This window comes from Poecile atricapillus, chromosome 8 (assembly GCF_030490865.1).
Source record: "Poecile atricapillus isolate bPoeAtr1 chromosome 8, bPoeAtr1.hap1, whole genome shotgun sequence".
Taxonomy (NCBI): domain Eukaryota; kingdom Metazoa; phylum Chordata; class Aves; order Passeriformes; family Paridae; genus Poecile; species Poecile atricapillus.
In genome coordinates this window covers 6493646-6516440 of record NC_081256.1, presented here as the reverse complement: position 1 = coordinate 6516440, position 22795 = coordinate 6493646, and the positions used below count along the sequence as shown (strand labels likewise).

The 22795-nt window shown below is 53.5% G+C and overlaps 1 protein-coding gene across 5 annotated transcripts; it reads left to right on the top strand.

Moving 5' to 3' along the window:
- The first annotated feature begins 17 nt into the window (after nt 1-17).
- Nucleotides 18-22164, top strand: IGF2BP2 (insulin like growth factor 2 mRNA binding protein 2). Of its 5 annotated transcripts, none has more exons than XM_058843768.1 (18): nt 18-337; nt 824-884; nt 10142-10190; nt 10523-10574; nt 11090-11153; nt 12449-12521; nt 14727-15508; nt 16196-16330; nt 16479-16601; nt 16976-17111; nt 17285-17413; nt 18162-18182; nt 18731-18799; nt 19077-19193; nt 19425-19499; nt 19709-19840; nt 20108-20221; nt 20660-22164. In XM_058843768.1, the coding sequence occupies exons 1-18, from the start codon at nt 148-150 to the stop codon at nt 20753-20755; spliced, it is 2418 nt and encodes an 805-aa protein (XP_058699751.1). In that variant the 5' UTR covers nt 18-147; the 3' UTR covers nt 20756-22164. The 5 variants fall into 5 exon arrangements, with proteins under 5 accessions (XP_058699751.1, XP_058699750.1, XP_058699754.1 ...); XM_058843767.1 differs by having other exon boundaries at nt 18159-18182; XM_058843771.1 differs by lacking the exon at nt 14727-15508 and having other exon boundaries at nt 12449-12721.
- Nucleotides 22165-22795: the final 631 nt, after the last annotated feature.

Genomic DNA, 22795 nt, shown 5'->3' with positions numbered 1-22795 from the left:
CGGGCCGGGCTCCGCCCGCCGCTGTCGGAGGCTCGGCCGGGCCGGGGCCGGTGGCGCAGAGCGGGACCCTCCCGAGCCCGCGTCCGTCCCGCTCCCGGGAGGGGAGGAGCCGGGGGGGCTCCCGGGGAGGAGCCCGGGGGGCTCCCGATGAGGCGCCGGAGAATGAACCAGCTGTACATCGGCAACCTCAGCCCCGCCGCCACCGCCCAGGACCTCCGGCAGCTCTTCGGGGAGCGGCAGCTGCCTCTGCCCGGCCAGGTCCTTCTCAAGTCCGGCTACGCCTTCGTGGACTACCCGGACCAAAACTGGGCCATCCGGGCCATCGAGACCCTCTCGGGTGAGCGACCCCCCCCGCCCCCCCCCGCGCCCCCCGCATCCCCCCCGCGACCCCCTCATCACCCTCCCCGCCGCCCCCTCCCCGGGCATCTCCCTGTCCCCCCTCTTCCCTCCCTCCTTTCCCTCCTTCCCTCCCTCCTCCCGCCCCGGCTCTTCCCGACCTCGCCTCTATTTTTCGCTGATTTTTTTCTCCGATTTTATTGGGAGCCCCCGGGGCGCGGCGCCCCCCGCCCCGCCGCCCCGCCGCCCCCCGCGGCTCCCCGGGGACCCGATTACGAGGTGCCCAACCCCAACTCCCCGGGGGCGCCGAGCGGGGGGGATCGGGGGGCCGGGGGGGGCGGGGGACGCGGGGACAGCCCGGTGGGGCCGGGAGGGTGGGATGCGGTGGGATCCGATGGGGTGGGATGGGGAGGGGGACGGGATTTGGTGGGGGGATGCCGCCCTGCCCCATCCCGGGGGGATGCTGAGCGCCCCGCTGTCTCCGCAGGGAAAGTGGAGCTGCACGGCAAAGTGATGGAAGTGGATTATTCCGTGCCCAAAAAGCTCAGGTAACCCCGCGCCGTCACCCCCAGCCTCCCCCCGCTCCGTGTGGCCACCCCAGCCGGACGGGGGGCGCTCCTGGGGCCGGGATGCGGGGGATGGGGGGCGCCGGAGCCCCGTCGGTTTTACTTTCGCTCCCGAGCGCGGCGCGGGGGGGAAGGAGCTGCCGGCCCACGGCCGCGTTCCCACGGCTGGGCACCCCCGTGATGCCCCCCGCTCCACGCTCCCCACCGCTCCCGGCGAAAACAGCCGCCTATTTAGCAGGAAAACACGAGAAAACCCCTTTCCTCCCGCTCTCCGCGGCGCGGACGGAGGTTTTCCCAGCAGCGCAGCCACCCGCACCTTTAGGGATATTATTTTTAATCACTAATTAATCAATTTTCCCTCTCCAAACACCTCACCCTCCCTTTATCCGGCCGGAGAACCCCCAAAGCCGAAGCGTTTTGTATTTAAGGCATCGCGGCGAGCGCGCCCTCTCATTTCCATCAGGTGCCCGAGGCCGGGCTGATGGACACACGCGTTCCACAGGGAAAACAAACCCCGGCACCCAGTGGCGCAGCCTTAGCCCGGGGTTTATTTCCTCCCCCCGTTATGTGTCGGGATAAAAAGGAACAAAAAAGACCCCCATGGGCTGCTCCGGGCGAGTAATTTGGTGGCTCTTGGCGCGGAGGCTTGGCCTGGGCTGGGAGGTGGGATACGGATTTGGTCCGGGATTGCTGTCGGGGTATTAATTTGGAAATGACGGGGGGGTTGGAAATGCTGTTGTGTAATTGAGGCTTACGGGGGGGGAATGGCTCGTGCCCGGCATCACGTGTGCCGGAGTGGGATTTCGTCTTCGGCAGGGATCACACGCTCCCTACCTTCAAAATAAACCCATCCAAACCAGCCCCCCAGAAATGCCCAGGTGGGATTCTTCTAAACTAAACCTCACGTTGGGCTGCCGGTGGCTTTGGAGGAGGGATGGAGCCAGAAATGAAGAGTTTGGGGCGATAGTATGGAGCCACGGCTCGACCTTTACCATGAAGCAGGGGATGTAAACAAGGAATTCATCTTTAAGTTCTCCCTCAGTGCTTGGGTGCGCCTGCTCTTCCTCCCAAGTTTTAAAATTAGAAAAAAAAGCCATTTAAGCAGCCCAGAAATAAATACTGATTTATTATACATCGCTCTGTGCTCAGCTGGCTCCAAGTTTTCTATTCCCAAATTTCTTCCGATTATCGAGATCTAATTTAAGCTGGTATCTTCTTATGCCCAGCTCAAAAAAAATCTACCTTGCTTCATATTAATATCCCCAGTTTGGGGGGGCTGTGCCTTGGCTCGGTAGATTATAGATTTTATTTTGGTAATGTGATTTTTGGCAGGGGACGGAACCTCACGTGGTCGTGTTTATTTCCCCCCCTCCCTTTAAATTTGTAGAAAATCCAATTTTTACGGTGGCGGCTGAGTCCCGGAGAGACGCTGCGATTTCAGGGAGTGAAACAGTGAAAACCCCCCTGTTGCTGAGATGAATTTGGGGTTATTTGGCTTGGAGAACCCGAGCTGGGTTGGCTCTCATCCCTTGGCATTCCTGCGTCACGGGGATGTGAGGAGGTGCCGGTGCCCGGAGCTTCCCTCCGTGCCCGACTACACCTGGAACGCTTAATTTTTATATTAAAATCGAATCCAGATCTATGCTATCAATCTATTTGTGTACATATAAATAGGTTTGGATAAGGAACTGGCTGGAAAACCCCTGGGACATTTGGCCACGTGAAGTAGGGAAGGGAATTCCTCGAGGGGAGGTGCTGGCAGAGGGGTTGTTTCTGTTTCTCCGAAGGCAGAAATTAAATGTGACAGTGGTGGGAAGGAGCCTGAATCCTGCCCAGTACATCAATTCACCTCCCACAAATATAAAATCAGCCCTTCTGCTGTTTTCCCAATGATCTGGGCTGCTGTAGGAAATATCCAACAGTTATCCAACAAATCGCAATTGTTTTTTTCCCTTGTAAATGTTTGTTTGTGCCTTGGGGAATTAAAGGAAAAAAAAAATCACTTTATATTTTTATCAACATTTTCAAATTTTAAGTTCTTTTTAAATTGATTTTAAACTCAGCAGGAGCAGGGAATACTTTTATTTGCTTGAAGCAATCCCACTCCAAGAGTATTTTGTTTTTGTGGCCATGGGGGAAGCAGCAGCATCTTCCCCCTTAAGGATTGGTTGTGTATTCCTAAAATCTTAAAAAAATCAAGTTAATGGAAAAGAAAGAAAAGAAAGAACATACAAAGGTATATAAAGAAAGAGCATTTTAAAAAAATTAAAATGTGAAAAATAGGAAGTACAACTCAGCTAGCCCAGTGCTGACCTTTATACAAGAATTGAATTAAAATGAGGAGTTTAAAAAAGTAGCAGAGCTCCAGTTATTGTCCCCAGACCAGTCAAATTTTGGGGGGTTTTGGTTGTGGAGGTGCCTTTTAATTTCTGCTTCTACCATAATTTTCAGAAATGAGAAAGGAAAGCCCAAGGGAGGTGTGAAGAGCAGTGAGGGGAGCCTGGAGATCACTGTAACATTAAATGATTATATAGAAATATCTCATTGCATCAAACTCGGGTGCTTTTGCCCCAGATAAAGGTGGCTGGAGGGGGAGCGGTGCTGGTGCCTGCCCGAGTGGCTTTGCTGGGGGTGATTTTATGGCACTTTCTCCTGTTTCAAAAGGAATTACCCGTAAATTATTCTCTTTTGAGCATCAATTCCCTTCTCATTTCTGCGTGGTTTTGCTTTATTGATTATTTACTCATTTCCCTGTGTTTTTCAACCCAGAAATTCTGATGATGTTAATGCTTGGGATAAACATCCAGGCCCTTTGTTCTTCCTCTGGACACCCCATCTTTGCTTTCCTTATCAATAATTGCTTGTCGTTAGTGAGCTGCTTAATTAGCAGAGAGGAATTTGTTGATATTGTTGATATTTCCCGTTGCTTTGGCAGGAAAAGCTCCTGGAACTTCCCCACGTGTGTCTGGAAATGCACACGGGGAGCAGAAAATTCAGTCCTAGTCCTGTATCCTAAACCAGATCTATTTTAAAACTTAGAGTATGTTACGTATTGATACAAATTAATAATGTATGGTGGTGTGTTTAAAGTATTTGGTATCTTTTATGGAGATATAAATAAAACATATTACATGTATAAAGACACTATATAAAAGGTACTTATATATATTTTATATGTATTTAAAAAATACTTCTAATATATATTTTTCTGTGAGATATATGGACTAAAAGAGCTCTAAAGTTCCAACCCAAACTATTCTATGATTCTATATTTATGTGTGTTTATATGAAACATTTATGTGAATATATCAAACAACATGAAATACACAAAATATTCCTGTATAATATTTAAAATTTTATAAGACACATTTATGTGCAAAAAGAGACTTTATGTTTATATATTTATATATAGACATACATTTGAAGTTGCCAGGGCAATGTTGGTCACATCCAGGATGGGAAAACCCCCTCCTGCTGCCCACTGGATGTGTGCCCAGTTTTTCATAGGTCTGGGATGCTGCTCCCAATGGAGCTGGCCAGGATCCCCTTGGAGCTGATCTTTTCCCAGACTCCAGTGCTGGCTCTGGAGAGGGGTGACACCGGCTTTATTTTGTTTTTTTTTTTTTTTTTTTTTTTTTTTTTTTTTTTTTTTTTTTTTAAATTTTTATTTTATTTCTGTTTGCAGGTGTGGGTGAACTGGGAGTTGGTGGTGTTTGAGTTTTGGTTTTCTTTAGATTCCTTTCCACATGGATCTTTGCTTCCATTAATTTTTTGTCCCTTCTTTCCCCCCATTTATTTTCTCCCGTTTCCTTTCCCTGCTTTCTTTTTCCCCTTTCTTTTTCCTCTCATTCCTCCCCCTTTCTTTTCCACCTCTTTCTTTCTTCCTTCTTTTCCTTCATTCTTTTCTTCCTCCCCTCTTCTTTCCCCTATCCCTCCTTCTTCTTTTCTCCCCATTATTTTCCCCTTTTTTCCTTCTTCTCTGCTTTTCTTTTTCCCCTTTCTTTCCCTCCTCCTTTTCCCCTTTCTTTCCCCCTCCCTTCCCCTTTTTCCCTCACCTTCTTTTCCCCCTTCTTTTTCCCTTATTTCTTTTTTCCCCTTTCTTCTCCCCCCCTTTTTCTCCCTCTTCTTTTCCCCTTTCATTTTTTTCCCTCCTCTCTTCTCCCTCTTGTTTCCCCCCTTTTTTCACCTCTCTTCTTTCCCACTCTCCCCCCTTCTTTTTTCCTCCCTCCCCCTTTTTCTCCACCTTCCTTTCCTTCCTTTTTCCCCTTATCTTTTATCCCCTTTTTCCTTTCCCTTTTTTTCTTTTCCTTTCCTTTCCACCCTTCTTTCTGTCCTCCCGTTTATCTATTTTCCTATCCTTTTTTTTTTCACCCCTCCTTTTTTCTACCTTCTTCTTTCCCCCCCTATTCCCTCTTTTGTTTTCCCCCCTCAGTCTGGGTGGTGACAGATGGGCTGCGCTTCCCATCCATCCCTATTGTTGATATTGTTGATATTGTTGATATTGTTGATATTGTTGATATTTTGTTGATATTTTGTTGATATTTTGTTGATATTGTTGATATTGTTGATATTGTTGATATTGCTGGAGCTGCTCCCCAGCCCCGGCAGGACCAGCCCGGTGCTTTTCCAACCGGGGATTTTAATTCCTTAAGAGCGTCAGGGCAAAGCCCCCGGGCTGGGAGGGGGAACTGGAGCAGCTCCACGCTCCTGGCAACTGCTGGAAACTGGGGCAGCTCTTTAATGCTGCTGCCCCTGTGCTGGATCCGCTGCTGGGTGGGCTTGGGTGGCAGCAAAACTCCTCCAGGACAGCCCTGGCAGACCCAGAAAATAAATGTAATAATGAACGATCACAAATCCAGCAGCCACTTCCTTCCCTGCCCGGTCAGGGGGCTGTGGCTGGCTCAGGCTGCGAGCTGCTGGGTCTGGAAAATTCAGCTGGGACAGAGTTTGGTCCCTGCCTGATGATGGGAATCATTTTTTTTCTAGATGTTTTCTTGCCTGGGACAAACATTTCATAAGGCAGGCAGAGCCCCCACTGGTTTTTCAGCATGTTTTCCCTTTGCTTTCTTTCCTCAGTTCTCTTGAAATCTGATTTTTATGGAAAACAGGGGGTGGCAGAGGATGTTTTCTCTGCCCTCAGCACTGATCTGAGGTGGAAGGTGATAAAATCCCTTTAAGCTTTATTATAGTAAGATATTACAAAGTGTGAGTAGGAAAAAAAATCTGCACTTTTTAGGGCAGAGGGTGGTGAAGCCACACCTTGTATTCCACTCCATTAATTATATGCCATTATATATTATTTCTCTATATTATTGTGTGATATTACTATATGGTATTATATTACTGTATTATTTTATTGTTGTATTATTTTTGCTGAGGTTTTATTATTATATTAGAGAGCTTATATTTAAGCCAGCTTGTTTCTAGTTCCCAAATTCTTGTAGGAGACAAAGCCCCTCTGGAACTTCACCTTGACTAAGGGATGGGTGGGTTTTCCATGGGGCCAACAGGGAAAATCCAGGAAGGGCTTGTGGATGTTGGGCAGGGAGCTGGTGTCTCATTCTCATTTCACAACTTCATTTTTATTCTTGTCCTTCTGTGTCCCTGGATTTTGAGGGGCTTGTTACTCACTATTTCCCTGGAAGTTACAGGAGGGCAGGAAGCCATGCTGGAAAATGTGGGGGATGTGCTAAACCCCCCTCGATCTTCCTGATTCTGGGGAATAAACCCCAAGTTTTAAGGCTTTTCTGTTTTACTGCATGATTTCAGCAAGTGCAGGGCACATGGCAGTGGTGATGCTGGCAGGGCGTGGTTGGCTGGGGGTTTTCCATCCCCTTTCCCTGCAGGATTGTGATGCCAGCCCCATGATTCTGCTCTAATGGATGCGTGAAACAGCACACAGCTCCATCCTGGATTATTTCATGAGCCCACTTCACCTCCTCACTCACTGCTTCATCCTCCCTGCGCTGCTGGCAGCTCCTGGTACCCAAACCCTGCTCTGGGCTGGAGGAGATGCTTCCTCCTTGAGCTGCTGGTGAGCAGGACTAGTTTGGGATCAGTTTAGAAGGGAACAAAGCAAGTGATCCTGGTGTCCTTCAGCCCTTGAAGCTGCTGAGGCAGCAGTATGGGTGTGTGGAGGTAGGGAAGAACCAGAGGGATGCAGCTTTCCAGGTTATCTGAGGGCACTCGCTACAGCAGGGCCAGTTGCATCACACACAGTTGAGTGTTTTTCCCCTAGCTGGTTATTGTGAGTTATTTCATTCTTCAAATCCCCACCAGTCTGCTGCAAAACAGGGTGGGTGAAATGTGGCCATCAAGAGCTCCTGTGCCAGCGTTCTGTGCGTGCCCTGGAGTCAGTCTCTGGGGTTTGGGAGAGTGGTGAAAATATAACTAAAATAAAAACAAAAATCAAAAGAAAGGGGGTGTCTGCCACAAAGTCCTGGGAGTGGTGTTGGAGAATACCAGCCCATGCCCCAGCTCTGGGAATAACTCATCCATCTGTCATGGCTCCAGATGTACATCCATGGCTCCGTCAGTGATGGCTGTGTGTGGTCCAGCACTGCTTCAACCAGGTGTGGAGTTACAAGAGCTATAAGCACACCCAGTAGGAATAATAACTTTATCTTACATGCTGGGGGGTGATGAGCTGCTGGGAGTCCTGCCCATGGGATCTGAAGCCTGAGTGCCTTTGGGTGTCTTTAGATGCTCTGCACTGGTTTGGATGGATGTTGGGAGTGGGGATGTGCTGTCGTGTCCCGTTGGGAGCTGGGGTTATGTGGCAGCTTGCTGTGATCCTTCTGTTTGGGTGTTTTGGGAGGTGGGCCAGGAGGGGTGAGGCAGCACCTTGGGAGACCAGGACTGCTCTGGCATCTCCCCTGGCATCTCTCTTGGCAGAGGAGTAGGGAAATTACGGCCCTGGAGCAATTAAATTCTAGGCAGAGCTTTTCCAGGAGTGGCGAAGGGAGCGTGTCCGGCTCCTGTGCTGGTTTCTCTTGGATGTGCCCCTTCCAAGTGCCCTGTGTTCCCTGGGCTCCTGGGCTTTGGTGCCAGGTGGGCTGAGCCAAATGAACCCCAAATGGAGAGTGGCTCCTCTGTGGTCCAGCCTGGGGCATCCCGATGGCTCCCACACAGAGAGGAGGGTGGCTGTGGTGATGGTTTGGCTTGGAGCTGTGCAGTGGTACCTTGGGATGAAGGTACCCACCCCCTTGGTTTGTGTCTGGGAGGTGGTGGGAGTGACTGGGCATCGTGTCCGGCTCTCTCCGATGGTTCGAGACTCGCTGGGATTTGTTCAGGCACTCTGGGCTCGCAGTGTGGCACCCATCATCTCAGGAGTGACATGTGTCACTTGGAGCAGGCAGGAGCAGTCTCCCAGGAGCTGAGGATCTGGGCAGGACCTGGGCATCTTAAAATAGACCCTCTGGGAAATGCTGGTGGGTTTTAACAATAAACCAGATCCCATTTTCTGGAGTGGTCCCCGTGGGATGTTTATACCACGAGCAGCGTTAGCCATGGACGGGTGACAAAGGCAGGAGAAGGGTTCGAGCTGTTGGTGAACAGAGCAGGATCATCACTGCCAGGGTCTGCCTTGGGCCAGGCCTTCCTTCCTGCCTCCTTCCTGCTGTGGGTGGGCATGGCTGGGGGTGGGATAGGACAAATCCTGCTCCTTCCCTCGCAGGGATTCTGGGATTCCCAGCTGTGACATCCCCAGTGGCAGCTGGGGACAGGAGCCTTTTCCTGAGCACACCTGCTCAGCTGGATGCCAGCACAGGGTTTATTGTCCCCCTGACTGTGGCTGAGCAGCCCCAGGAGATACCAGGCTCTCCAGTGGTTCCACCTGCTTGTCCATGGTCCTTCTCATGCGATGAGCTGTGGGGTTTGTCTTGCCCTGACAGCCCACATCTCAAAGAACATCCTTTTCCCTGCCTTTTCCTTGCTGGCCCTGGTGTCTGGCCCCAGGCTACTCAAGGAACTCTTTAGCTGCCAAAGCTGTTGTCAGAGGCTGAGGGTTTGTCTGTGCAATGAGTTGTGAGAGCAGGGACCAGGGCTGGAAGGTCTTGTTTCCCAGTGGTTGAAGATCCCTGGTGGGATCAGGTTGTCCTCCTTGTCCTGCAGGATTTGGCCCAAGGTCCCTGGGTGTTGGTGGCCATCAGCTGGGGCTGCTTCTGTGTTCCCATGGAACTCCCAGGTTGGTGGGACCTGTCCTTCCAAGCATTCTCCTTGAACTTATCCCAGGGAAAAGGAAATCTTAACAAAACCAGCTTCCAGCTTCTGCTCAGCTCCTGAAACTTGGCTCTGTGTGTGGGCATGGGGTGGCTTGGTCAGGAAAGCCATCCCTGCTGTTGGGAGGGGTGATCCAGCTGTGCTCTGCTGAGGCCATTGGAGCTTGACCAGGTGGGAACATGGGACAGTGCTGTGGTCAGAGCTGACTGGTTCCAGGCAGGATTGGGAATGCTGATCTGGGTGGCTCGTGAATGAGCTCATGGCTTGGCTGGATCCTCCTGTCAGAGCTCCCAAGCACATCTCACAGTCAGGCTGGGGAGGTGTTGAGGGGCTGTTACCCTTGGGAAGCCTTGGCAATGCTTCCTGTGCAGCCACAGCCAGGCTGCCAATGAAGCCATGGTTGACTTGGGAATGCAACCACAGTTTGGGAATGCAGCTGTAACAAGGGTGGGAATGGAACCACAGCCAGGCTGGGAGTGAGCCACATTGTCACGTGAGTTTGGAAGTGCCACTGGACAAGGTTGGGTGTGTTGGCCATCTCCAAGCTCGGGCCTCTGAGGATATTTATTTGGGTTTCCCCAAGGAAAGCAGCCCCATGGTGCTGGGAAGTGGTGGTCCCCAGCTGGATGTACTTTTGGAGAGCTCCCCTCAAGTATAGGAGGTCTGGCCATGACAGGGCTGGGGCTGCTGTTCCCACCCAGCCATCCAGCCCAGAGCAGCGTGGGCAGGGCTGGCCATGCATCCCTGTATGGTCACAGCTCTGCAGAGGCTCCTTTCAGGAGGTTTCCTTGGAAACCTGACAGCCAGCATGAGGAGGGAGCATTCCAGAGAGAGCGTCAGCCCCGGTGATGACCAGGGCAAAGCTGGGAGAAATGGCTTTCCCTGGGCATGAGCTGCCCTGGCTTGGGGAAGTGGGATGCTTTGCAAAGCTGTCAACAACAGCTGTCTGATTCCCAGAGAGGCTTTTCCCTCTGCTGTGAGGTGCCTACAGACCCTAATCCAGGGCTTTGTCTTTGCAGGAGCAGGAAGATCCAGATCCGAAACATCCCTCCCCACCTACAGTGGGAGGTAAGAAGTGGCTGATCCCAAAAACATCCCGTTCATCTCCTTTTCCAGCAGCGTGAGCTGTGCTGCTGGAGCACATGGTCTGCGTGTGGGCCACCCTTTAACTTCCCAGTGACCACAGGAGGGAGCATGAACTGGGCTCCAGCTCCTGCCTGCTTCTGGGTAGCAGAGCTGTGGGCCAGCTTTGAGCGCTGGGTCAGCTTTGGGATGATGGGATGCAGGTGGGTGGAGGGACTGGAGCAGTTGGGTGGTGCTGGAGGGTGTTTGTGGCTGGAGTGGGCTCTTGCCCTGTCTGCCTGGGGGCTCACATGCCCGGTTTGCTGCTCTGTCCCCAGGTGCTGGATGGCCTCTTAGCTCAGTACGGCACGGTGGAGAATGTAGAGCAAGGTGAGATGGTCCAGCATGGTCCTCATCCCTGCAAAATTCCCAGCACTGCTCCCCTGTTCCACCCAGGCTGCAGGAAGCCCACTGGGATGAAACCTAGCTGGATAACCAGACCAGCAACACTGGTCTGAAATGGGTTTTGGACACAAACCTTGCTGGTGAAGGTGGGGCCTCCTGTCCAGTGGTGGGATGATGTGGGCCATCCATCCACCATCCCCAGGAATGCTCCCAGTCCCTGGAAAATTGAAAAAAACTATTACCCCTGCAACAAAAACGAGCTGAGTGTAGCTTGGGGTTCACTGGTGGGTTGGGGATATCCAGCCTTGCATTCTGCTTGGATCCACCCTTGGATCCATCCCAGTCCTTGAGCTGAGGGGAAACACAGTGGTGCCCAGGCGTGCTGTGGGACAGGCACCTCCCTCCCCCCATCCCAGCTGTATCCCCCTCTGGAGCATGCTGAGAGCAGCAGGACACCTCTCCCATCCCTGCTCCAACCCTGCTTCTCTTGCTCCCCGCAGTGAACACAGACACAGAAACTGCCGTTGTCAACGTGACTTACGCGACGAAGGAGGAGGCAAAAGTGTGAGTGGGGTTTGTTTCGGTTTGCCCGTAATTTCACGCCACACCAGCTTTCCCAAGGAATCCCAGGCACCTTCCAGGCTTCTCTGAGCTGTCCCACCACTGGGCTGTCTTCTGCCTTCTCCCCTGGCATGGGAGATGGGGTAGTACAAATTAGGGGTTATTTCAGATGTGGGGGCATGGTTCCAAGCAAAACGTTTTCTTCTGGTCTTGTACAGACTTCAGCCCTGTACTGGAGACCAGTGAGATTATTATTATTAGTGGCCAGGGTATTTTTTATATGATCAAGAGCAGATCCCAGGCCACAAAGAGATTTTGTGAGTCCATTTGTGGATGGATGTTCCACCAGTTTCCCATCTGAGCTGACCCATCGTGGTGCTGGATAAGTGAGGACAGAGATGGGGACAGTGATTTGCTGGTCCAGGAGGGCAGAGGAGAATCCTTCTTGTGCCTCCAGCCTCGGCTGGATGTGTTGTGGACCGCAGATAAACATGACATGAGTGTCCTAGAATCATGGAGTCTCTTGATCTGGAAGGGTCCCACAATGCACAGGACAGCCCCAAAAATCCCACCATGGTCTTGGGGGGTGTGGCAATAAAGGAAGACAAAGAGTTTCCCCAACATAGCCATGCTTAATGCTTTGGGATAAGAGGCTTTTTTGGACTTAGGAAAGGGAAGGTGAAGCTGCAGAAGTCCTCAGAAGATGTGGAATTCAGGCCTGGCAAGGAGCTGCTTGTGATTTGTCAGTAGCTGAAGTGGGATTGTGGTAGGAGCAGGGAAGCCAAGCATGGCAGATGCCAGCGTGGCCAAATGTCACTGCTGAGGAGGGGCTTGAAGAGTCCAGGTGCTGCCAGCCAGCCTCATCCAGCTGGGAAGGGAGTTGGGGTTCCCAGCAGAGGGGCCACCACGTGCTGCATCCTCCTCTCTGGCTCAGAGCCACTCTGTCACCTTTTCCATGTCCAAGAAGCCTGTGAGACCATTCCATGCTGTGTGGTAGCTTCTGGCAGGACTTTGCCCAGGTGAAGGCTGCCATCCCACCTCTGCAGGGGGTAAAAGTCATGTGCCAGTTTTGGCATGACCCACGTGGAAGGGGATGATGTCCCACCAGGTTACACCAGGGACTTGCTCCTTGTGGGAAAAGTGTGGGGCTCTGGCTTCTTGTGGCCACATTATCCAGACTGGGCAGGGAGGAAGATGAAAGTTGGGAAAGGCCCATGTTCTACATGTGGAGGAGATGCTGGAGGGGAGCCCATCCCCGGGGAGCCCCTCACCACCCCCTGCATCTCCCTGCCTTGCAGAGCAATAGAGAAGCTGAGCGACCACCAGTTTGAGAACTATTCCTTCAAGATTTCCTACATCCCGGATGAAGAGGTGAGCTCCCCTCCGCCCCCGCAGCGATCCCGCCGTGGGGGCCACTCTTCCAGGGAGCGGGGCTCCTCCCCGGGGGGCTCCTCGCAGCCCAAACAGCTCGATTTCCCACTGCGGATGCTGGTGCCCACGCAGTTTGTTGGTGCGATCATAGGAAAGGAGGGCTTGACCATAAAGAACCTTACTAAGCAAACCCAGTCCAAGTAAGTACTTCCAATGGTTTTGTTTCCTTCCCTAGGGTGCTGTAGGTCCCAGCTCGGGCTCTCCCTGCACTGGGGGCTTTGGAGTGCCAGCCACTGCTGATTTCTTGGGGTGCAGCCTTCAGGGGCTGGTGGCAGAGCTCAGGTCCTGAACCATTCCTGCTGGCCAGGGTGGTCTGGGTGCTGCAAGAGGGGGATGCACACTGGAAAAGGCTGGAATGAGCTCCTAAAGCCTCATGAAAATAGCTGGGAATGAGGCTTTAGGGAGAAATGGCAAGTTTGGGGATAAAATCCTAAGGGTGAATCCTCAGTGCAGTGGTCTTTGTTCTTGGGATTTGCTCATCTTGCAGCATCCTGTATGGGCTAGAGCCAATGAAGGGAAAGGGACACTGTGGGAGCACTGCCACAAGAAGGATGGGCTTTTGTGACTATTTGAAGCCTTTTTTAGCTATTAACATGTTTATTTTTGAACTAAAAAAGGAAAAAAAAACAAAAGTGGGGTTGTCTTGCCAAAGTTTTCCATGTTTCTCTTGTTGCTGTTCTCCTGATCTCACCGCTCATTCTCTGCATGGTTTTCCTGCATGGTTTGTTTCTGCCCAGGTGTGTTTGTGTTTAACTCAAAGCTGTCTTCTCCTGTGCTCATCATCCTGAACCTGGTGATCCCATGGGACGTAGGACTCCTGTCCCAGAGCATCCTAGTTCTCAGAGGAGTTTTTAGAGGCAAATCTTTGGTAGTAGTGTGGATGTAGGTAGAAAGACGAGCCAAACCCCGGCACTGGGTTGGCAGGAAGAGGTTTGTACGGAAAGGGGGCAGAGGAGTAGGGAGAGGAGCTCTTGGAGCCCGGCTCGCCCCAGGGCGTGGCCACCTGATAGCCCTGAGCAGATCCTGGTAGGCTGCAAGCTCTTCTCCAGGTGAGTCCTGGCAGGATGAGCAGCAGGTGTAGCTGTGCCCTCACCACCCAAGAATGGAATTTGTCCTTTCCAAGCCCTGAGCCTAGCAAGGAAGGTGGGAAAGTGCCAGTTTCTCCCAACCATGAAACCAAATGCTGTTGCTTGGAGCAGTTTCTGCCACTGAATTGTCCCTGCTTGTGGAGTGGCTCCCTGTGCCTGCCCTGAAGACCGGTGCCATGGAGTCACAGGAGCCCCTGTCCTTCACTTTGGGTGTCATCCCACATTCTGTCCCTGCCCAGGCCACCCTCATCCACTGGTGTGATGATCTGAGGGTGACATCCTGTTGCCTGACCCCTGCTCCTCCCCAGAGCGACGTTGGGTTCTGGATTCCTCTGGTCACATTGGATTTCACCCCTGGTTCCACACACAGAGATCCTAAAGATGCTTGTGAACCCCAGGAGGCAAAAGTGTCCCCAGGCTGAGCCATCTTTTTCCATGAAGAAACCCAGAGCAAGAGCCCACCGCACCAGGAGACTTTCCACAGCCCTTGGAACTCCATGAGGAGAGGATCGTGGCTACCCAGCAGCCATGGGACTGGGATAACCCTACAGGCACACTCTATTGTCCACCTGGAGAGGGCTGTCCCTCATGGCAACCACTCCCTGAAGCATTCCCAGCCCCCCATAAGGTCTCTTGGAGGCTTTTCCTGCTGCACTGTAGGCAAACCCTGTCCCCAGCCCTGAACATCCCTCCCTGCAGCACCTGGTGATGAGGTGAAGCTATTGAAGGTCCCCTTCTCCATCCTCCTGTTGTAATGGAGCAGTTCAGCAGCGGCACTGGGATGTGCTGGGAGCTCCAGAGCTCTCCCTCTCCAGCTGTCTGGGGTGGGATGTGCCTGAAAGCAGTTGCCCCTTCCTGGAATCCCTTCTTCTCTCTGGCAAGTGAGCTCGTGCCCACACATCCCAAGGTGGGATGGGTTGGTCAGCCAGGAACCTGGCTCGTGCCCCTTTCTAAGGCTTGTCCAAGGTCCTCATCGCCTCGGTGCCTCCATTCAGCACTTCTGTGGCACTCGGTCCCTCTCTGGTGCGAAGGCTCAGCTGTGTTCTCATCTCCTCAGCTGCTCGTGGGTCCAAGGAGCTGCATGGCTCCCATCCGTGGTGTTTGTTGGGATTCCTCATTGATTCCCTCTACCTTGGGAGCATCAGCCTGGTCTGTCATCACCTCGTGTGGCCACCATGACGTGTTCACCCTGTCCACAGTGAAGGGGTGGCAGCAAGTGTCCCTGTACCTGCTGGGAATGGATCCTCCAGGCCAAGCTGAGGGAGCTCCATGGCTGGGAGCACCAACTGAAGCCACGGGAGATCTGGAGAGATGGAGCCTACAAAGGGCATCACAGTCTTCACTCCCTATTCAGTGCTTGGATGGAACCACTCTGGGGTTCCCTTTGGAGCGGGTGGGGTTGGCCCTGCCCTTCTCTCACCCAGCTGCTCCCCTTCCACTGTCCGTGCTCCTGAGCTCCTGGAAGAGTTCACCTGTGCAAACCCGCCTGGATCCCGCAGCATCCCAGCGTGGCACTGTGAGGTGGCTGCCCCGCAGCCCTCGGGCTGCCATGTGCAGCAGCAGCCTGGATGATCCCATCGGGACAGGACCTCGGAGACGTGGCCGGAGGGAACCCAGCGTGTTGGAGCTGAGCACTGGCAGCGTTCCGGAGTGGCTGAGCTGCCACTACCGCGCCTGCTCGGAAGATCCGGCCCCGGCTGCAGCAGTGACAGGGACACCAAGGTGGTGGCCGATGGCAGGACGGCCGCACGGCATCACCCTCCGGTGGGAAGAGCGCGTGGACTCGCGCGGAGAAGACGGAAAAGTTCTTCCCCCTGTTGTCCAAGGCACATGGTTGAGGTGCGGGAGTCTCCTACCCTGCTTTCCTCTCTCCCTCTCTCTCAGGGCTTTGCCAGGTACGGTTGAGGAGCGAGCTGGAGGCCGTGCCTCCTCCCGCCATGAGCTGAGGGAAGACCAGAGGAGTAGAGCACGGTCCCTGCCGGTGCGCATGGGAGCCTTCTGGTCTCCCCTGGAAGGGCGTGAGTACCAGCGCTGTTGTTGCCGGGTGCCTCCGTGTCGTGACAGACGCTGCCCACGGGTAAGTGCTCTCTGTCCCGAAGGACGTGGTCGCTGGACAGCCTCGGGTGTTGCGCAGAGAGAGGCAGAGCTTGGAAGGGCCTCTAATCCGGTCTCCTGCTCCAAGCGGGACTGGCGTCAGAGATGATAGACCAGGTTGCTCAGGGCTTTGTCCAGTTGAGGATTTGTTCTGCCCCCTCGATGCATTGGTTGGTGTTGTGATACCCCTCAGCTTCCAGAACCTCGGGTCCTGCAGGTGAACGTGGCCCAAATCTGATCCAAACCACCCAAAGCCAAACACTGCCTGGGCTTGCGTGAGCCAGGTGGTGGTAGATGGACCTGAACCCAGGTTCACCCCAAAGCTTGAGCAAGTGTTGAAATGAGTTTTTCTCAGCTCCTGAGCTCTCAAAAGCCTCTGTGTGACACCAGACCCATCTCAGGGGCTCCTCTCTGCTGGTTGTTTCGCCGCAGGGTCGACATCCATCGGAAGGAGAACGCCGGCGCTGCCGAGAAGCCCATCACCATCCACGCCACACCAGAGGGGTGCTCGGAAGCGTGCCGCATGATCCTGGATATCATGAAGAAGGAGGCTGATGAAACTAAATCGTGAGTGCTCCTGGCTCAGCCAAAAGCGTGGTGGGAAATGCTGATGGTGGTCCTTCTCCTTTCCAGCACACCCTTAGTACCTGTGGCTGGCAATTTCTGTTTCCTGACTGGCTGGACCTTTAGATTTTATTTTTTTAATCTATTTTAGAGCAGAAGAGATCCCTTTGAAAATCCTGGCACACAACAGCCTGGTGGGGAGGTTGATTGGCAAGGAGGGCCGCAACCTCAAGAAGATTGAGCAGGACACGGGCACAAAGATCACCATCTCCCCGTAAGTTTCTGTGACAGGACCAGGGGAGATGGCTGCCCATGGTCAGACGGCAGGGTTAGATGGGATAGTGGAAAGGAATTGTTCCCTGTGAGGGTGGTAGATTGCCCAGAGGAGCTGTGGCTGCCCCTGGATCCCTGGAAGTGTTGCAGGCCAGGTTGGACAGGGCTTGGAGCACCCTGGGACAGTGGGAGGTGGCCCTGCCCATGGCAGGGGATTGAACTGGATGTGCTTTCATGCCCCTTCCAGCCCAAAGAGGGCCTGTGGCTCTCACGCTGTCTCAGGGGAAGCCCTCAGCTGTGATTTGAATTCTCCTGGGATTTGTCTTGATTTGAAGAAGGAATGTAACCATGTCTCTGGGTTTTCCCGTGGGGCAGTTTGCAGGATTTGACCATCTACAACCCTGAGCGCACCATCACGGTGAAGGGCAGCACGGAGGCCTGCTCCAACGCCGAGGTGGAGATCATGAAGAAGCTGCGCGAGGCCTACGAGAATGACATGGTGGCCGTCAATGTAAGCTCAGCCCTCCCACTGTGCCTGCTCCTGCTGCAGGTGGCCTGACAAAAATTCAGAGTGGAGGTCAATGTGTTACAGCAAGGGTTGGGCCACACCCATCACATCCACACTGTGTTGAGAAGCTCAGTACTCCACCTTTGACACGCTTCTCCGTGTCTTTCCTTTCCCAGCAACAGGCCAACCTGATCCCAGGACTGAACCTCAGTGCTTTGGGCATCTTCTCCACAGGGCTGTCCATGCTCCCGTCCACCCCAGGGGCCCGAGGGGCTGCAGCTGCCACCCCGTACCACCCCTTTGCAGTAAGTGTGAGATGTTCCTGCTGTCTGGAGTGTCCTGCTGGAGCTGTTGGGTTTGGGTGGACACCGTAGCTGTGGGATCCACCTCATGGGGAGTTCTGACTCTCGGCCATTTGGGGAGGATGCTCATGGCAGCAGCAAAGTGGAGAGGACAGGGAATGAAGGTGGCAGTCCCCTGGGATGATCAGCTGCATCCCTGTGTTGTGCTGAGCTGGGTTTCACCAGTGTTTAAGGACTGGCTGTGTCCCAAGGGTGCTGCTCTCTGTAGAGCATGGAAAAACCACGTATGTGGTCTTCAGTCCTGACCCCAGGTCCACCACTGCATCGTGATGGAATGGACTGGGTTGTGCCCTGTGGGTCTTGGTTGCCACCAGAGCCCCTTGGTGTGGCCACAGGGGCGTGCAGGGGGCGAGCAGCCCACCCTGTGCATCCACTACCAGCAGCTTGGATCCCTGCCTTGGCACCTGAGGGACTGTGCTTGTGGGGAGCCAGTCTCCACCCCACCTCACAGGGGAGGGTTCTCCTTGTTCTTGGGGTGCTGAGACCTGGGCAAGGATGTTCACAACCCCTGAGGTGACAGTGGGCAGGGATGGTGCAGTGCCAGGAGAACAGGATGGCCAAGGTGCTGGTGGAGAAGGTCCATCCCAGGTCACCCAGACACTGTGGTCTGTCTCTGTTAGTCCCTAAATAATTTATTCCAAGCTGTGGGTTAATTTACCTGTGCTGTTTTCTTTCTCTGGAATGCCAGCAGCAGAGCAGCAGGAGGAGGACGGTGAGTGCCTGGGAGGATGTGGGGGGCGGGATGTGGTGGCTCTGGAGGGCTCCAGGAGGGTTGGTTGGTCACTCTCAGCCGCTGGAGGGAGGGTGCTGTGCCTGTATCACAGCCTTTGGGAGACAGCTGTGGGAATTATTTATGGGTGTGATGGAGAGGACAGGTCTCCTGAAGAGCAGTGTTTGGTGTGGGGTCCTTCACCCCAAAGCTTTGTGTGGCCTTTTTTAAGCCCCCCTGGTGAGGCCAGAAGGGAACTTTTTTTCTGGTACAAACATTAACAACCCAAAGCCAAAAAATCAGCAGTGGGGAGGGACTGGGTTTAACTGGTTGTTCCTATCCACATCCCAGCCTCATACTGCCCCATAGGCACAGGATCTGGGCTGCAGCTCATTCTGGAGGGGTTTCAGGGGATGAGGGGTGGTCACTGTGTCCCTTGTGTCACTCTTGGTGGTGATACTCCCTGTGTCAGGTTGGGGGTGTCTGGGAAGGGGCTGGCACCTTGAGGACGTCATCAATGTCACTGATCCTCATTTTCTCTCCCTCCACAGGGCTCCTCAGCCTATCTGTCGAGTCTGTATGGAGGCCCCCCAGCCAGCGCCTTCCCCCATCAACACCCCGTAAGTTTCCCTTCCCCAGAGGTACCCTGGTACCTCCTGCCATGAGGTCTTTCCTTGGGCATCTTGTGGGAAGGCAGTCAAAAAAGCAGGGAATGTGTGCCAGGACCACAGCCTGACCCAACAGAACCCAGCCCAACCCAACCCAGCCCAACTCAACCCAACCCAGCCCAACCCAACCTACCCCACCACCTCTTCAAGCCTGGAATGCTGGCAGGGGGAAGGAACCCCCTGATCCAGCTGTTCCCCTGACCCTCTGCCTCTTCCGTGCCCTTTCCAGCTGCCGGAGCAGGAGGTTGTGAACTTGTTCATCCCAACACAGGCAGTGGGAGCCATCATCGGGAAGAAGGGGCAGCACATCAAGCAGCTAGCACGGTTTGCTGGTGCCTCCATCAAGGTGAGCAGGAAAGAGGGCCTCAGTTTCCCCTTCCCACTGCTGAGGCCCTTGGTGAATGGTTCTGCTCCCCAGGTTGGTAGAAGCCCAGTCCTGCAGTTTCCTGATGGTCACCACTGCTGGGTAGGGGGGTATCTCTGCACTGGGGGTGTCCCTGCATGGGGGCACATCCCACACACGGAAGGTCTTGCCCGAGGAGAGTCACACTCACGCTCCTTCCCTGTCCCTCTGCAGATCGCCCCGGCAGAAGGTCCAGATGCCAGCGAGCGCATGGTGATCATCACGGGGCCACCTGAGGCTCAGTTCAAGGTGCGGTGGCCACAGGGTGGGGGCTGCCTTGGGGACATGGGTGAGAGCATCCCTTTGGTCCCCACCGTGCCAGGGGGCTTCTCAGCTCAGGACCACGTTTTTAGTGCTGCCAGCCCATGGCACATCATTGCCTGTGGGAATGAAGGGCACATCAGGCCACCTCCAGGATGCTGCCCACCACCGCTATGTCCCTCTTGTGTCCTCTCCAGGCCCAGGGGCGAATATTTGGAAAGCTGAAAGAGGAAAACTTCTTTAACCCGAAAGAAGAAGTGAAGCTCGAAGCCCACATCAAGGTGCCTTCCTTCGCCGCCGGCCGTGTCATCGGCAAAGGTGGCAAGACGGTAGGTGGGGGTGTGTGGGCTCCCACCTGTCCTGGGAATAGAGAGCTGGACATCCCCTGCCTCCCATCACCTCTGTCCCAGTGCTCTGTGATATCAGCGATATCTCAGTCCCAGCCCTGTGTCCTGGGGGTGGCAAGCATGCCAAGGGGACAGGGTGTGAGCCACGGCAGCCTGGTGCCACGTCCTGGCTCAGAGCTGGGGTGGCAGCAGCAGCGGAGGATTTTGGCTCTTCCACAGCAAAACCTGGATCTTTGTCATTTGCTCCAGGTGAACGAACTGCAGAACTTAACGAGCGCAGAAGTCATTGTGCCCAGAGACCAAACTCCAGACGAGAACGAGGAGGTCATCGTCAAAATCATTGGGCATTTCTTTGCCAGTCAGGTAAGGTTTGGCCATAGCTCTCCCAAAATTCTCAGTTTAAGGAAAGCCGCCAAGCACAGCATCCCCTGAGCTGCTCTGAGCAGTTTCTGTGCACCCTGGATGCACTGAATGGGTTTTTGGCTGCATTAAAATTAAGGATTGGCTCGATTCAACCAAAATCTGTGCCTTGGACACAGGGTGGGAATTGTCTCCTGCATCCCACCTCAGTACATCTAACCAGGCTGTGTTCCTGGCTGTGAGGGCACCGTGACACCCCAGAATCGAGGCTCTTGAGTGATGGAAGAACAAGCCAAACCTTTGCTTTAGCACACCCTCATTTATCACAGAGTCGCTTACGTGTTTGTCCTGGCGTTAAAAGCTGTGGGGTTGTGATGCTGTTGTGGTGGGCAGGAGCTCAGCTCTGGTGAGACCACCCCCGTTTCTTGCCCCCCTCTCCAGACTGCCCAGCGCAAGATCAGGGAAATCGTGCAGCAGGTGAAGCAGCAGGAGCACAAACACGCTGAGGGAGCCGCGGCCTCGCAGCACAGCAAGTGAGGCTCCCGCCAGCAGCGCCTGACGAATGTAACCCCCCGCCACTGCCGGAGCCCAGCAGGTTAGGGGACAAACCAAAGACCCCCGCGGCCCCCGGCAGCGCAGAACCGGGGCACGGGGGGCTCTCTCCATCCCGCAGCTTCCGCCTTACTCCATCGCCTCCCCCGCCCCGGCCCCAGCAGTTGGACTAACACAGGTAGAGAGAGGTGGTTTTTATTTTGGAATTCTCCCCAAACCTGCCCATTCCACCCCGGAGGAGCTCGCCCAGCCTAGGGGGCCGCGGCGCTCGTTAATTTAGAATTAATATATCAGTAACAAAACTAACGCCGATTTTTAAGTTTTGTAAGATTTTATTTTTTAACTCACTTTTTAAATTTTTTGGGGGGAGGGGGCTGTTTGTTTTTAGCAAAAGCAGGCTTTTCTAGAGGTTTAATGGCAGGAGCTGGTTCATTGGTTCTCTAATGCACCGTAGAGCAGAGCTGTAGGATCGCCAGCAGGGAAAAAAAATACTAAATTACTGTTAAAAAGCAATTTCTGAAGGGCTTTGAGAATAGCAGGGCCTGTAGGAGCCAAGAAGATTCCTCATGTTCATTGTTCCTCTCCTTCACACACCTTTTCCTCTTTGCTTTTGACTCCAAAAGCGGGATTCGCATCTGTTCTCTGTCCTCTCTCCATCACTGCCCAGCACTGACATCCCTGGAAAATTAAGGGGCAGCACCAGCCCTGCCCGCTTTGGACTGGGATCTTTGGGGAAAGATCCCTGTTGCAGGGAGAGGAGGGGGAAATGGGTGAAAAAAAATGGATTTACAAGAGGTTGTCAGCCCAGGGCTGGAAAACCCAACCAGCAAAATTGGCTTCAAATGAAAAATAACCCAAATAACCCTCCCAACACACACACACACACAGAGAAAAACTACCTCAGGTTTTCATACCTCAGCACCTTGCGCTTGTGTTGCCCTTTTAGAGATTTTTGTATGCCTTGTAAAACTGATAGTTGGAGCATTTTTTTATTTTTGTAATAAAAAAAAAACGAGTTGGAAAAATGATCTCGACCAAGTCAGCTGCGAGGTGGAAGAAGGAAACCATTCCCCGTGTCCCAGAGCTCTTCCGTAGTCTCCTGCAAACCGAGAGCCAGTGGCTGTTCCTTCGGAGAAAGCTTGAGAAATGGTTAAAAAGAAAAAAAAAAAAAAAAAAAGGGAAAAATTAAAAAGCCAAACACAAAAGCAAAAGGGTTTAATGAAATCCAAGTGATGGATGGAAGTGGTGAAAGCCGATGGGCAAGAGCAGGGGTGGGAGCAGAGGTGCCGGTGCCAGCACCGCTCCTGTGGGCTGCGAATCCGTGTTTTCCTCTACTGCAAAGTGTTCTGTGAAAACCAACCGACAAAAAAGAGAAATATATCCAGCTAACCAGAGCCTGAGCCTGCTCTCTCTTGTCTTCTTTGGGGTCCCTTTTGGTGGTCGTGGATGGGAGTTCCTCCCTGGTGCCCAATTCCCTGCTGCCAGCACGGGAAGGGCTGTGTGTGGAGTTGTAGGCATTGCCAGGTGTGGTTTTACCCTGGGACCTGGGAAGTGTTGGCATCATGAAGCCACCTCTCCCTCCCTGCACATCTCTGGGTGGAACAGCCAGTGGGGAAAGGTGCCCAATGGGGCTGGGATGGCCTCTGGGGGCAGGGCCAGGGATGCTGCTGCCAGGTGCCACCCTGAGGGACCCTCCCTTCCATGAGCCCCAGAGCTGGGCTCTTCCCTCCCAGCCCTCCAGCACAGGAGAGTCAAAACTGCAGCCCCAAACAGTGAGAACCCAAGAGACAGGGTAAAGGACACCTAAAACATTCCCAGCTACTGCATCCTCATGCTCACATCTTCTACATCCTCAGGGATTATTAATTATCCCTGACTGATTATTTGTAAGGATTAAACATGAGTTTATTTGGAATTGTTCATCCTTTGGAGAATCTAGCCCGAGTTTGTGGCAGATTGAACCAATCACTAAAAGCAGAGACAGACAAAGCTCCTCTGCAGCTTGGCTGGGATCTTGTGGGTCTT

Coding starts and splice junctions, on each gene's coding strand:
- IGF2BP2 (XM_058843767.1), top strand. CDS start 148: ATGAGGCGCCGGAGAATGAACCAGCTGTACATCGGCAACCTCAGCCCC. Junction 12,522..14,726: donor CCTACATCCCGGATGAAGAG/GTGAGCTCCCCT, acceptor TCATCTCCTCAG/CTGCTCGTGGGTCCAAGGAG. Junction 16,602..16,975: donor ACAAAGATCACCATCTCCCC/GTAAGTTTCTGT, acceptor CCCGTGGGGCAG/TTTGCAGGATTTGACCATCT.